Source organism: Sinohyriopsis cumingii, chromosome 15 (assembly GCF_028554795.1).
Source record: "Sinohyriopsis cumingii isolate HCF-2022 chromosome 15, ASM2855479v2, whole genome shotgun sequence".
Taxonomy (NCBI): Eukaryota; Metazoa; Mollusca; class Bivalvia; order Unionida; family Unionidae; genus Sinohyriopsis; species Sinohyriopsis cumingii.
The window spans coordinates 143439985-143454912 of NC_142975.1; the positions used below are offsets into that span (position 1 = coordinate 143439985).

General features: G+C 37.0%; 1 protein-coding gene across 1 annotated transcript in view; it reads right to left on the minus strand.

The window, feature by feature from the left end:
• Positions 1–1235: 1235 nt before the first annotated feature.
• LOC149782964 (uncharacterized) overlaps positions 1236–14928 on the minus strand; it is a 41590-nt gene continuing 27897 nt past the window's right edge. The window contains exon 2 of the mRNA XM_089934520.1: positions 1236–9602. Coding sequence (XP_089790646.1) covers positions 8254–9602 — 1349 coding nt within the window. The 3' untranslated portion in view covers positions 1236–8253. The remainder of the gene's footprint in view (positions 9603–14928) is intronic.

Genomic DNA, 14928 nt, shown 5'->3' on the forward strand with positions numbered 1-14928 from the left:
GTGTAATCATTTCGGTTGGAAATAAACTATAGTAACATCAGAAATTATCAGATCATGGTTAGATCACCAATGTACCCCCCCCCCTCATTCCTGAAGCCTGAAATGGGACCTACGCACAGAAATATGTGAAGTCGGAGTGTTGCCGCTAAACCATTAAGATCTGACAATATTTTTATATACATCTCAGATACCCCTGTCATTTTCAAGTGACTTTAATTGGGCTAAGCACCAGAGGGTTACACTGGGCACAACGACCAGTATTATTACTGTGTAAGCATTATTATTTTAATGCTTGGTATATGCATACATGATAATAAGATGACCGTTGCAATAGTGTCCAAATTATGACGAATGGCCATGTCCCAGGGACGGGCTGAGATACAAATACGTTACAAAGGCCAATTTCAGTCATATGTTTAACTCGACGTTATTTGGGACATTAACTGTATATACATAATCAAAGTGGTTATTTATTTAATTACATACTGTGCCTTAAAGGTGCATGTCCCCACCAGGTAGGAATGAATACAGTGTAAATTCTTTGTTGCACATTGGAAGATGTGTATTCATGGTAAATTTTGGCTCACTATCAACAGTTTTGAACCATGTATTGCGTATTGTTTCGTGTAATTCTTACACAGTAGTAAATGTTACACCTCATCACACTCCGTGGCCCTTTTCTCTTCAGTGTTTCAGTGTCAGTTAATGTTTTGTAATATTATATTCATCACGCATATTCAGTGTGTTTTTGAGGATGAGTTTCCACATAATTTCTTTCACAAACGAAACATAGAGGAGAAATATTAGACTTCGCTCTTAAAGTTTGTTCATTTTGCCTTCAACCCATTACAATGATACTAAGAAATTTAATCTCAAGACTCATTTATTAATAAAGCATAGAAAGCTAAATTATGCTGTCAGGTCCAGAATATTTGACCAAACTTTGTAATTCCAAGGAATAATTTAAACAATTAATATTTCTCAAATTATATCTGAACACAACTAATAACACTGATCACAGATTCCCAAAGAATGATATTAAACAGGAAGAAGATTTTGTTTAGAATTTTTTTTAATTACATATTTCACTTGACCTAAGACACAATAGAATTCCCCAGGAAAAAACCAAGGGCATGAACTCAAATAAAAAACAACATATTTTGCAACCAAGATTAATCAACACCCGTTTTGAAACATGATTGTGGTGCGAGTGAAAATTGCAACTTAAAGAATTGTATTAATATATTTTAATCATGAGCGTTGTTCTTAAAAATGAATACGAGTTTTCGTAGAGTATTTACAGGTATAAAACACTGTATTGGTGACACATAGCAACATATTTTTTTTAATGAAATAGGCCTAAATAAGGAAATACAGAGAAAAAATTGTTCAAAATGAGGTCATCTCTGCAACAATATCATTTTTTCCAATAATATATTTAAATATCTCCCTACGAAATCCATAATAAAAATAACTATTTGGAATTAGATGAGTTAGTTATTAAAAATACGTTGATTTTGGTGCCTTTTACATTTAGTACTTTCAATGATACCACGCCAGTTCTCGATAAATGTAAATCGCCTAAGAAACAAATGATATTAGACTAGAAAATAAATATCACTGCGAAAATACTTATCGACATATGAAGAAATAATTATGTTTTTGTATTACATGGAAGATGTGGTGACAATATCATTGTTGGTTCTAAAACGTCCCGAAATACTTCTGTTATTGCTAAATTGGCTCGTCTTATCCAAAACTATGTAAATAATGTATGCAACACTGTAAATAATGTCTGCATACATGAGCTACGTGTTACTGATAGTCACTCGTTGCTAATTATTAATTTTAGTTTTTACCACAAAACAATGCAAATTTTATTTAATCATAATTAAACGTCATCACAAAAAACAAGATGACGAAAACAAAATTATGATTTAAAAAAAATTGGTACCGATAAGCTTGAAGAGATAGTAATGATGAATCTGATTACGCAGAATAGTACAGATGAAAATGACATCAACAGGCTGTATCCATCAATCACATCATTACTTAACGATTCTGCTACAAAATTCTTTCTTATAAATAACAGTAATCAAATTTGTAATTTAAAATAACAAACGATCATATGGAACTAAATGACAAAGGGGCATAAAGAAAATATCACCTAGCAAGATCAGTACACAATAATCACTGAACATATACAATGACAAGTATGTATGTATGTATGTATGTATGTATGTATGTATGTATGTATGTCTCTTTGTATGTATGCTGGTGAAATCTTTTGTTGACGAAAGTATAAGTAATTGATGTTCGCAATGTATTCTAGTCACGAAACCAGATAATACTTTCTGAATGTGCTCTGACTGCAGAAAAGTGAATAGTTTCACCAAAAATAGATTCATTTCCAGTACCGGTGACTGCATTGCGTGAATTGAAAATGGAAAAAAATGTCACGAAAAATTCGACCTTTATATAAGGAATTTGGCGGATTCCACTCACGGAAAGAGCAAAAGAACTTTCGGCATTTGTAACTCCGGATGGGCATTACCAATATAAAGTGATGCCATTTGGCATGAACAATTTTCCCTCAATATTCCAACGTCAAATGAACGCAGTAACATCTGTTGTACATGGCTCTAATGCGTAGATCGAAGATGTCGTTATAAGCAACGACACCTGGAAAGATCTTTCTGAAATTATCCGGAAATTATTTGCGAGGCAGGTTCAACAATTAATTTAAGAACAGGTGAGTTTTGCCATGTTTGCGTTACATTTGTAGGACATATTATGGGGTAAGGTCAAGTTAAACCTGTAGAAGTTAAACTCAAAGGTCTCGGTGCCTATCAGTATGGGCTGCTGATCCGATATTTGTGTATGAAGTTATTTCATAGGAAAGTTTGCTCCAATTTCATAACTGCTGAACCCCTGAGTAATTTGTCGAGTAACAAAACAAACATTTATTGGTCTGACAAATTTCAGGGGTCTTTGATAAATACAACGCCAAACTTAAAAGTGCTCCAGTTCTTTCAATCATTTAAAATCTCTGTTGATGCAAGGGATGTTGGTGTTGGTGGAGCATTAATTTAGGAATATAACAATTGCATTAGTCATCCAGTGTGTTATTCTCTAAATGACATCAAATAAGCACCATAGAAATTGTTTCACTATCGAGAAGGAGGGCTTGGTGTTAATTTGGCTTTGCAACTCCTTTAAGTTAACATAACCCCTAACTTACGCCGGCAAAATGAAAAACAAATATCAGAGATGATGTTGCGAGAATGCAGCATCGATATTAGGCGCATCAAGGGAAAGGTTACCTAATCGCAGATTCACTTTCACGTGTTTAGAAGTTCTCTATAAGGAGAAAACTGGATAACTATTTCTTTCTTATGTCGGATTTTGTTTTCATATGTTCTTGTGTTAATATCAATCTACAGATTGTTTAATGTTATGTTTATATATAATTTGAGTTGAGATGTGTTTAGGATTATTCATTGGAACTTCACAGTGCTCATTTGAAGAAAATATTATTCTGGGTTTATTGTGAATTTATTCATAGGAGCTCTGGACAATGCCTTTGGAATACATCAGGAATGCTAGCAAGCCACTGCATTCAAGGATCTAGAACTCATTCGGAACCAGGTGCGCAGCTACCACATAACAAGAGTATGCAAAGTATAAGGGACCACTAATTATTATTTTACACCATAGATTAGGCAAAGGCCTATCGATAATCTTTGCACAGAGGGCTGCATAGGGATCCAAATATCCTAGCTATGCCACTATCTGGAACATTCGATTCTTTTGGACTTGTGTAGAATTTTAGGATTATTTTTTGTTTACTTCATAATACTTTCAGTTCAGTTCCTCTTAAATTTTCAACTTTGATAATTAAATTATTTATGTTTTACAAAACTTGTTGGTTTTCCTTCTTTCTATTACTTAGGTTATGGCAATAGTGTCGTATGCAATTGAATCTTTTCGATCATACTATATCAATAACTTTACTGTGTGGGTATGAAGTTTGTAGATTTTAAAGTATCACGATCAAAATTTAAAAATCGAATTTTTAAGAAACATTTTCAGACTGAGAAAAAGAACTTCCGTTCACCGATTTCACTCACATCTATGAAGGAAACTTGTCGGTATAATTATTAGATTCCAAATCATATGAGTTTGGATCTCTATCATCAATGGTAAATGGGCTAAACAATCCAAACTCCTTTATGAGATATTTTTACGTGACCAATGATAGCACTAATACTTATGAAAGGATAAATAGCACAAGAAACATTCTGATGACAATTGGTAGACCAGACCTATGTTATGAATTTATTAATAATCCGAAAGGAATGAAACCCATGATAGCAGAAACTTATTTTTAAAAAATTATACAAAAGAATGGCAATCTTTCTTAGCTCATTATTGGTTCATTTGTCTCAAATTTCACAGAGAAAGTAGTTTATAAAACCGTTCTATTACCGTAAACCCCCTATTGCAAAATTCAAAACTTACTTGCCACCAATAATCACAAAAGTGTCCAAAATCATGCCAAATCTTGAGCACTAATAATAAACACAATTTCATAAACTTTTTTGTTATTTGTGGAATTGTAAAATTTTAAATAGTAAAAATGTTATACTATTTTTTTCTCTTTTCCACTTTTTGGGACGCTCCATGATAGTTATCGTATACTGTCCTAATTATATTATATTTATGTACCCAAATGTGCTCATATTTCTGCCAAATATTTAATATTCTTACTCTGATTGTAAACGTTGACCAGTGATGAGGTGCGTATCTTCATAGGTTAGAGACGGTACCTTATAAAATTGTAGCAGTTGCGGTATTCTCATATGTCACCTACGTACGGCCTGTGATTCATTTCATTATTACACGTCTTGATCTATTCTGTTCAAATATTATTTCATCTACATATATACTGACCCATGAAACAGTGGATGTTGGATTCTAAACCTAGATTGGCCAGATTAAGTAAGGTCAATGACATTGGTAGAAGGTTTTATTACAAAAACTTATCAAAGCATAAAAAGTAGTGCGTACCCAAACCAGAACCCTAGTTAGTAGCGTATTATTGTGTACCTACGTGAACCAGATTAAAAATCATAATTAATTACAGTATTCGCTTGAAAGAATGCTTTGCGCGAATTAGTGCTATTGCATGATCAGAAAGCCTTATATTGAGGACAAAGTTAACAGTGGAGTCACTCGGGTTGGTGTCACCCAGTGCGGTAGCTCATGGTGTCACCCCCATGGTCCTCCTTCCGTAACAGACCATACAGAATCCTTAGTAATGTCATTTTGGTGTCACCCCCTCTGATGGTGTCACCCGGTGCAGTCCGCACCCCCCGCATCCCCCTAGCGATGCCACTGCTGTGCCTGCTAGTAATGTATTTAACTATGATCGGTTATCCGCTTATGAAATCCGACTAGACCGAGCAGTGTGTGCTCTGTAAAATTTGCAATTTTTCATTTTGGTGTCACCCCTCTGAGATGGTGTCACCCGGTGCGGTCTGCACCCCCCACACCCCCCTAGCGACGCCACTGAAAGTTAATAGGTTACAAGGTGCATAAATCAATTATATATAATACATACATACATACATACATACATACATACATACATACATACATACCTCAACAGCAGTTTTGTGGAATGATAGCAAAATAACAACATATATGACTGCGTAAAGTGTAAATCAGTAACTTTAAATATTGTCTTGAAAAGGATTCAAAACCTATTATTAATCTGAACCAACTTCTATAGGTTTTTAAGACTGACTGAATACATGCAAGATCAAGAAACAAAACTATTCGATTCCTAAACATGTCCTAAAAGAAAGAAATGCAGACACGGTCAGATGGTCAATTCATACCAAAAGTATTGATACTTTACAAGGTTACTGGATGTCTGAATAAGGTTGTTATAAACCTGAAATCCAGGTCAGTATTGAGTTTCTGTTCTTCTTTCTCTGACTGGATTTGGGTCCTAGCGTCCTACTCACTTCCCATATAATAAATGTTACCATCTAGTATCCAGTATGCTGCTCTCTACTTGTCTTTCTTCATCTTCGACAGCTGCATTCCCATTGAAAATCTATTACAGGTCTAATGCTCATATATATGTATCGTTTCTTCAGATGTTTCTTGTTCAAATAGACTCTATTTTCAGGCTTAGATAAGGCGTGTGATCTTGATGTTGTTGAGTTTAATTATAGTGGCGTGCGCACAATTGTGCATGTACCACTTTTTTCTGACTGCACCGCTGCCTGCTAGTTGTTCCTGGGGAAGGGGATGGTGCCACCTCCCCCAGGCTTTTATGGATTCAAGGAATCCTGATAGTTTGGCCTCAATCTGTGGGTCCATAAAGGTCCCTACAGTTGAATGGTTGGCTGTCATTAGTGGGAAGGAGAGCTCGAGAACGGTCCTGCTTGCTTTACATCGCTGGTTTCTTGTTGCATTTGCCTGGTGTTACTTGCGATTGTTTTTTTGTTGGTTTTTTTTCGAAATTTTTTTTTCTTCTTCAAAATGTTCTAAAAGGAGGGGGGGTATGTTCTATGCTGTTTATAGAGGTTCTTAGTAGAAATCATGTATGAAGAGAGATTTTCAAGGTTATTATGTTATTACTAGTCGAGGTGTTTAGGGTGTGTTTCCTACGTTATGTTATTTATAAGTTTTTTGATATTACCTCTTTAAGTTATTTATTAATTAATGTTTTTAGAGATTGAATGTTATTTATACTTTCTTTAGCAAGAGACCGGAGTCCTAGCCGATTACACGGTTCGTTAAGGACATCTAGGACCGGAATCCTAGCTGATTACTCGGTTCGTTAAGGACATCTAGGACATCCGATTTTGCGGTTTCCTTAGTTTTTTATAGGTGCTTCGTAAGTGAATTATTTATTAATACTTTTATAAAATTGAATGATATGTTATGGGTTTTTATGTGGTGGCTTCTAAATTTATTTAGCTAGTTACTGGGTCTTTTGGTTTTGTGGGGATAATAATTATATTTTGTTCCTAAGTCCTGCTGAGTCTATGAATTGATTTATATTTTTATATGCTGATTGTTTATTTTTATTAGAGTCCATAAGTAACTCTGGGTATGTGTGTGGTGATCCAATCTCTTTTTGGTTTTTGATAAATATTTTCCGAGCAGGTTGATATTTTGGGCAGATATTGAATACGTGGTGTAGATCTTCGGTGGTGTGGCAGTTAAAGCAGTTAATGGTTGCTGGTTTGGGTCCTATAAACCTTCCAAAACTGCTTGCTAGTTTAGTTTTTCCAGTTATTATCCTGTTTGTGGTTTTCTGTTTTAAATAGGTACCTTTAGGTAGCTGTATGTTCCTATCTACGTTTTTTTTGGTTTCATGGTGCTTTTTACCTTTTGTGGAGGAGTTCCAAAAATCTTGCCATGTTTGGTCTATATATGTGATCTGCAAAGTCGATTTTGGAAGGTCTACACCGATAAGCTTATTTATGAAACATATTCGCCGGTTCTCCGTACACGTAAGAATATTGTTAAATCTTCAACAGTCTCTATATAAACAATGTCAGGTTCATGCTCCAAATCTTCAATGTTGGTCTGTACAGGTGCCACTTCAGATTTCAACTGAACTATCTGTAATTTGATTTGCTTCATTTTCCACTTTCAAAGTTGCAGTAAACTATCAAAAGACTTCCGATGATTTCTGGTTTTCAGCAAGAGATCTTGTCAACATAGGAATAAAGGCGTGTAGAAAGGCTGGATCAGACACTGTAACTTATACCACTTTATAAGTATTAAATGTAGTACTAGGTATCTTTCCTTGAATGGAAGCAATATGTTCCTGTCTGAAATCATCCATAGAACCCTTCCGTCTAATTCGCTGAGACTCGACTCTAATTTCCACTTACTATCCGCCATGTTTACTTCAAGCAGTATGAAACGTATTAACTGCGTGCACGTGAGCAACAGTTGAATACTAACACATGGTCATAACAGCAAACCTGTGACTTAGTCACGCTATTTATCCAAGTTTGCTTGAGTTTCCCACATTCAAAAACCATGAATCTCATTCAATAAATAAATAATCACAAAATAAGCATTTACCTCTACACTCAAAAGTTTCTCAGCCTGCCATCTTCTGAGTATGCGCCTACGAATAAAAGATGCAAACGTTAAAGCATGTCTAAATATTTCCATTGCATAATAATTATTTAGTTGCAATTCTTCATAATTCTGTTTTCATCCAACTTCGCAATACTTCGGTAGATTTCGAGAAGTGATCGAAATATTTCCCGCATTTATTGTTGTTTGATATTCCGTACATACGGTGACTCCCAAACCGTATTGGAGACTTTTATATAGTGATGACAACAAATTATGATTATAATCTCTATTATTCTTTGCCATGCCTTCAAAATTACCATGCTTCGTTGTCTGATGCACAGCTAGAATGGTGTCTGTTGCGTCTATGACTTGGTGTTTCTGCTTCCGGGCATTTAGAACCAGCCAATTATCATACGCCCTACGCCCTATCACAATTTCAGGTATATCATTCCACGGATACGATGCTGACGTGATGAAATAGTCCTCTGCGTCAATTCGAAAAAGTTCTCCCCTTTTCTTCGCCACCGCTGTTACTTCACTCCAAGATGATCCTTCTTCCATTGTAATATTATAAACATTGGTCCTTCTGCCGACAATCAAAGTATGATGCTGCGATGTTGAATTATCTTGAGTAGAATTATGCGATATTGAATTATCATGATGCGATGTTGAATTATCTTGAGTAGAATTATGGGATGTTGGATTATTTTGTAGGATTTCAATCAATGTATCAATCAAGGTGTCTGTGAATAAGATGTCACTATTAGCAAATGCGTAAAAATTGGATTCGAACCTTCTCATCGCGTCAATGTACATATACTTCAGAACCGGGACTCCATCCGCGGCGGTGACTCTTAAAGGCAAAACCACCCAACCAGCACTTTCACACACATTTGCTAAGGCAGTTTCATTTGTGAACACAATCGGCATAACAAAAGGACGAAGTGATAACCAGTTCAGTATTGTTAGGTTATGGACTAGGTACTTGTCCTCGCTAACAATCCAGGAAGTGAATAATGTAAGAAGGGGCTTTGTTTGATTTTGTGTCAGTTCTCGTATCCTTTCTTTCCATAGCGATGACACATTTTGTCGAATTAGTTGAGCAGTAGTTGGTGGCAATGTTAATTTAGACATTGGAGTCACATTCTTCGATGATATTATCAGTGTTAACTCGAACTGGAAATTGCTGATGTTTTTTGGATTTTGAACGTCAGATAGGGAATATAATGTTTTATTCAAAGAATCTAGCGTGTTCTTTAGGGGATTTAATGTGTTATTCCAAAACGCAGTACGATCCCCGTGTACTATATTGGACAGTATAGGAATATTGAAGCCATCGATGCTGCTAGTGTACATGAATAAGTAAAGAATGAATGAAGAACAGAAAAATAATGTTAACAGACGGGACGTCCAATGACGACATCGACCACCTTGTGAAGATTCGCATAAATGTCGGTATCCATGGAATACATTGAAAGGATCCCCTGCAAATAGAGAGATAAATACCATGACTAAAGATATGTACATTTATATCACATACTGAGCCAAACGGTTGGACAATCTCCAACTTAAAAGACATAACGAAAGGTTCTTTTTAACCCGGTTTAGACAACAACAAAAGCAGTATAAGCTTGACGGCTGGGGTCTTTAAAGTTATCAAATATACCAGGTATTGTGTTTCAAAAGATTGAATCCGGACGAGTTGTCCGCATATTCGTATGGAACACTAATCATGATCATAATCGTAATCAATTTTATATTCGCAATAATAATAATAATAATAATAATAATAATAATAATAATAATAAGAAGAAGAAGAAGAAGAAGAAGAATAGATACATAGAAGCGTTTTTGTGGATGATCATGTGTGGCTACAACATATATGCATACCTACCTATCTACCTACATCTCACATACATACATGCATACATACATACATACATACATACATACATACATACATACATACATACATACATACATACATACATACATACATACATACACACATGTATTAGAGAGTGGCAAGGTGTCAGATCAAGAAAGCGCAACAAGAATACAACAATTTGCAATCATAAATCGACCAGTAAGAAAGACTTACATAACGATAAACAATAACATGAGTAGTAAATGGGGATAGATTAGCGTCAATGGGAATTAGCATTACAGAGACCCCTGGGACAGATTAGCGTCAAGGGAAATTTAACATGGAGAAAAATCGTGGGTCAGATTAGTGTCAAGGGAAATTAAAATGGAGAAAAATCGTGGGACGGTTTAGCGTCAAAGGAATTTAAACAGGGTGGGACTTTATAGCGTCAAGGGAAATTGAACATGGGATTTTTTTTTTTTAAATTTTTTTAAAAAAGGGGTAGGCAATGGAAAGGCTATCTCTTTTCGAGAAATATGGCTGGCCCTGAAAAGGGCCTTTGGGTTTTTATCTTCTTCTTCTTCTTTTAACTTCTTAACTTTTTCCACCATCCTCTTATTTTGTCCATCATTCCTTTCTTCTTCTTTTCTGTTTCCGGCAGCCAGTCCGGGTGGCCCATGGCCCGGAACTTCTCTTGGATTTTCATTCAGTTTGTGTTCAGTTTTTCTAGTTCATCCTTTTTTTCTATTTTCTTCTTCTTTTCTTTCCTTTGACCACTTTTATTTGATCTTCTTGACCTCTTCGGTCAGCACATTCCTCATTACTTCTTCCGTTTTTGTCAGCTGGTCCAACCCCCATTTTACATATCGCCACTCCGTCCAATTCAATATCTTTTCTAAGAAGCACCTGACTTCGATGACATTTTCAAGTGCTTCTTTTAAACTTCCAACTCTTACATAAGGCGGGTCAATCAATCCTCTCAGTCTCTTTTCCTCTTCTTCCATCATTCCTGTTATTATCTCCTTTGCTTCCTTCAAATTATTAAAATAGTCGAGACACTTTTCTAATTTGAATTCTTTCTCTATCTTCTCCATGACAAACGTAACATCTACTATCCAATAATAAATGCCTATCAAATGATTCAGTAACGCTGTTGCTACCACCATTTTCTTTGTCTTTATTCCTTGGAATGGGTTCTAATGGCTAAACTGTTAGCTTTATAGTTAAAGCGCGGACGTGATGGAAAACATCCCCTAAAAACATAAATTTGATCTTACCTAGATCATGACCGAACAACGCGCGGACGTGAAGGAAAACATCCCCCACTTTTCTCATTTCATATAATCAAACCCAAACTATACTCTCCACATACGCTAAGAAACAATAAATTAACCCATAATCTACTATTCACACAAACATACCAGAGCTCTTACAAACACAAACACACAAACACATACCCTCACACAATTAAAAAAAAGAGTTAGTGTTTATATTCACACTACTCTACATACACACATTGGCAAATCGATAGTTATTTCTTTTCTAGAGTATTGGGTAGCTCTGAAAAGGGCTGTTTTTTTGGAACTTCATGGACACCTGGTTAATGGTGGCACCTTCCAGGCCTGGCGCCGCATACACATCTTGTCCCCCAGTTACTTTTTACCTTTTTGGGGGAGAGAGCAGAGGCAGGATATGTGGCTTCAGAATCCCAATTTTCGGTTTCTGGGATTCTGAAATTTTTTCTTCTCTCCTTTTCCTCCTCCTCCTCTTCTTTGTTTCTTCTCTCCTCCATTTTGTATCTTCTTTCTTCTTCTTCTTCTTTATATCTTCTCTCCTCCTCTTCTTTGTTTCTTCTTTCCTCCTCCTCTCTTATCCTTCCCTCCTCCACAATGGCTTCCGCGGCCAGTTCATTTAATATGCGCCTGGCATATTCCAGATGCACATGAAGTTCCAACAGTTTCGTCAGTCTCGTGTTCATTTTTGGTGTTGATCAATCAACAAGGGTAGTTGGACTGCCGAACGAGTTTCAATTTATAGTGAAAGCGCGGACGTGAAGGAAAACATCCCCCTAAAAACATAAAATTGATCTTACCTACATCATGACCAAAAACAACAACGCGCGGACCTAAAAGAAACACTCACTTTTTTATGCTACCCATCACTATTTTAAAATTTTTTATAAATCACTTCAATAGACTATTTACATACGCAAAGCAATCCAATCTAACTCCTAATCTACACCTCAAACACCAAAAAAAAAGACATCATTTTAATTTACTATCCATACCAACTTACCTAACCACTTACAAACACAAACACACAAACACATACCCTCACATTTTTAAAAAAAAGAGTTAGTGTTTATTTTCACACTACTCTACCTACACACATTGGCAAATCGATCGTTATTTCTTTTCTAGAGTATTGGGGTAGCCCTGAAAAGGGCTGTTTTTTTTTTTGTTTGCTATGGCATTTTTTTAGTTTCTCAGAATGCGATGTCCTCTGAGGATAGACTTTCTGGCGATAGGTCTGCTTCTTCGGAAAGAGAAGAAAAACTCTTTGGTGTCGATACGACAATCGACAAAGCCTCTGTCAGCTTCAGGTTGCTGCTGCTGCTGTTGTTGTTGCTGCTGCTGCTGTTGCTGCTGTCTCTGAAGTCTGTCCTTCTCTGTCCATTCTTCTTTTTCCCTTTTCATTTCTTCTCTGAAGAGCTCTTCTATCAGGTTTTCAGTGATTTTTAACATTCTCACATTCTCTATTTCTTCTGGCTTCGGTATCAGACTGTGTCTGACCCTATGCAAATTCACGTAGGCTTCGTTGAGCTTAGCTAGTTTGGAGCACATCTTCGTAGGAGGATGAGTCGACAATGGATGGTTAGACTGGAAACAACCCGGTTCTTAAAGTCAAAGCGCGGACGTGAAGGAAAACATCCCCCACACGGTTTTTGAGTCGCAACGTTTATTGAGTGTCATGAGAAGGATAGTAAGAAATGAAAGAGCATCAATCCAACATTCTTATAGCTAAACAAAAGACAAAGGCATTTTTTTCAAAACACAACATTTTTTATTCAAAAATCACTTAACACTAAACAACAACTCTAACATTTTTAACAATAATCCAACAATATAACATCAAACAATTTTTTCAAAACACAATATTTTTTACTCAAAAATTACTTAACACTAAACAACAACAACTCTAACATTTTTTAACAATAATCCAACACTAAAAGTTTCTCCACTAGGTAAAGAGGGATAATAGTCTTCCATGGTTTCTAGTAATCTAGGATGACTTCTCTCAAACTGTTGATTTCTATGGTATTATCGAATTCTGCATACAGGATGACGTTCACCGTTTCATCAGGGTCTCGGTCTTTAAACTGAATTTCCACACGAATCTGGCCGGATTTTATAGGGTGGAAAATGTCCCTCGTCGCTGCCTTGGTCTGGAGTGAAATCGAAAGCCCACAAAGCATAGCCTCCTGCATAATCCTCGTACGTAATACCGTGACTGGTATTGGTTCCTAACTGTCCAGTGGCTTCGTACAAGGACAAGTACGATCTCAAGTAATTCTTCTTGGCAAAGTCAGGTTCGAAAGGTCGGGTACACAAGGTTTTGCCATCGCGACTGACTTCGATTTTGGACACGCCAAAGTGTTGAAAGTAGAAAGGATTTTTTTTCGGCAGCTCCGTTGAAGGCTGTATTCTCGACGATACCAACGATCAAACGTTTGGGTAACTGTCCTTGGAACAGATGATCTTCGATCATGGATCGCTGTCCCTTGGGAATGGTGAAGGTTTTCACTTCCACGCGTCGTATGGGATACTTGGCGGTCGTTCTGCTCAACGTCTGACTGATGTCGTTTCCCACTTTAGGTAACACTTCCACAAGGCGTACGTAGAGTCTGGCTTCTTGGATTTTGGTTTTGTAACCGTCACTATCAGCCGTCAAATGGAAAGCGGCACTGCTACGATTCAGTCTCAGGCGGACATCCACCCCGTTCAGCAAATACTTTTCTTGCAACCACATGTCCAAATGCAAACGATCCATCAGTTCTAAACTTGTGTCGGCTCCCGTGATTATCTTCCTTCGTTCTACAAATCCATCATTGTTGTCTTTCTTTTCATCAGTTTCCAATATTTCAAACTTGGTAGGTTCGTCAGCTTCCCATACCACACAGGCATTGAGATGAGTGTTCTTGGCATCTATTCCGTACATCAAGAGATTTTCCAGGTAGGCACGATAAGGGTAAGTATCCATGCTGCTACTGACCATTTTGTTATTCAAGTACAAGTCCACTCCACTGAACAAGGAATGCATGAAATTGTTGACGGGAGCTACTGCTTCATCGTCGATAGGACCTCCAGTCTTATCTAGAATTTTGACTTTCAGGTACAAGTAACTGCTATTCAGATCGATGTAATCTTCGGGCTGTCCTTTGATTTCAAACTCGATGGGAGCGGAATCGGTCAGTGAGGAGACGGGGTGAAATTCCACCCATTGGGATTCTTGCATCGTCATCATCGTGGGGGGCATGGCAAACAGATCCAGTTCCGTCTTGGAACAAGCGCAAGATTCTCGGTGCATCATTTTTTTGTCTCTTTTCTCAGTAATCGAAAACGTCTAAGTCTCGAACGGTTCTTCTTTTCTTGGCCTTTCTCGCTTGAAGTCTGGTGAAAGGGTGTTTTCTTCGTCGTCTCTTTATGCCTTGTCCTTGCTTAATGCCTGACTCGGTAGCGTGCAGGGCATTTATAGGTGTCTCTCGGTGACCCAAAATGTCTTTGCCCGTTTGCAGCAAGACATTTTTGCCTGCCCTCATGAAGGCTTCTTTAGGGTTTTGTTTGTCGATGATGACATTTTGGAGAAATTCTTTGCCTTGCGTCAGTGCCGCATCTTTCAAGGCGTGCAATCCGCGTGTCACCATCGGTTTCAACACTGGGGCC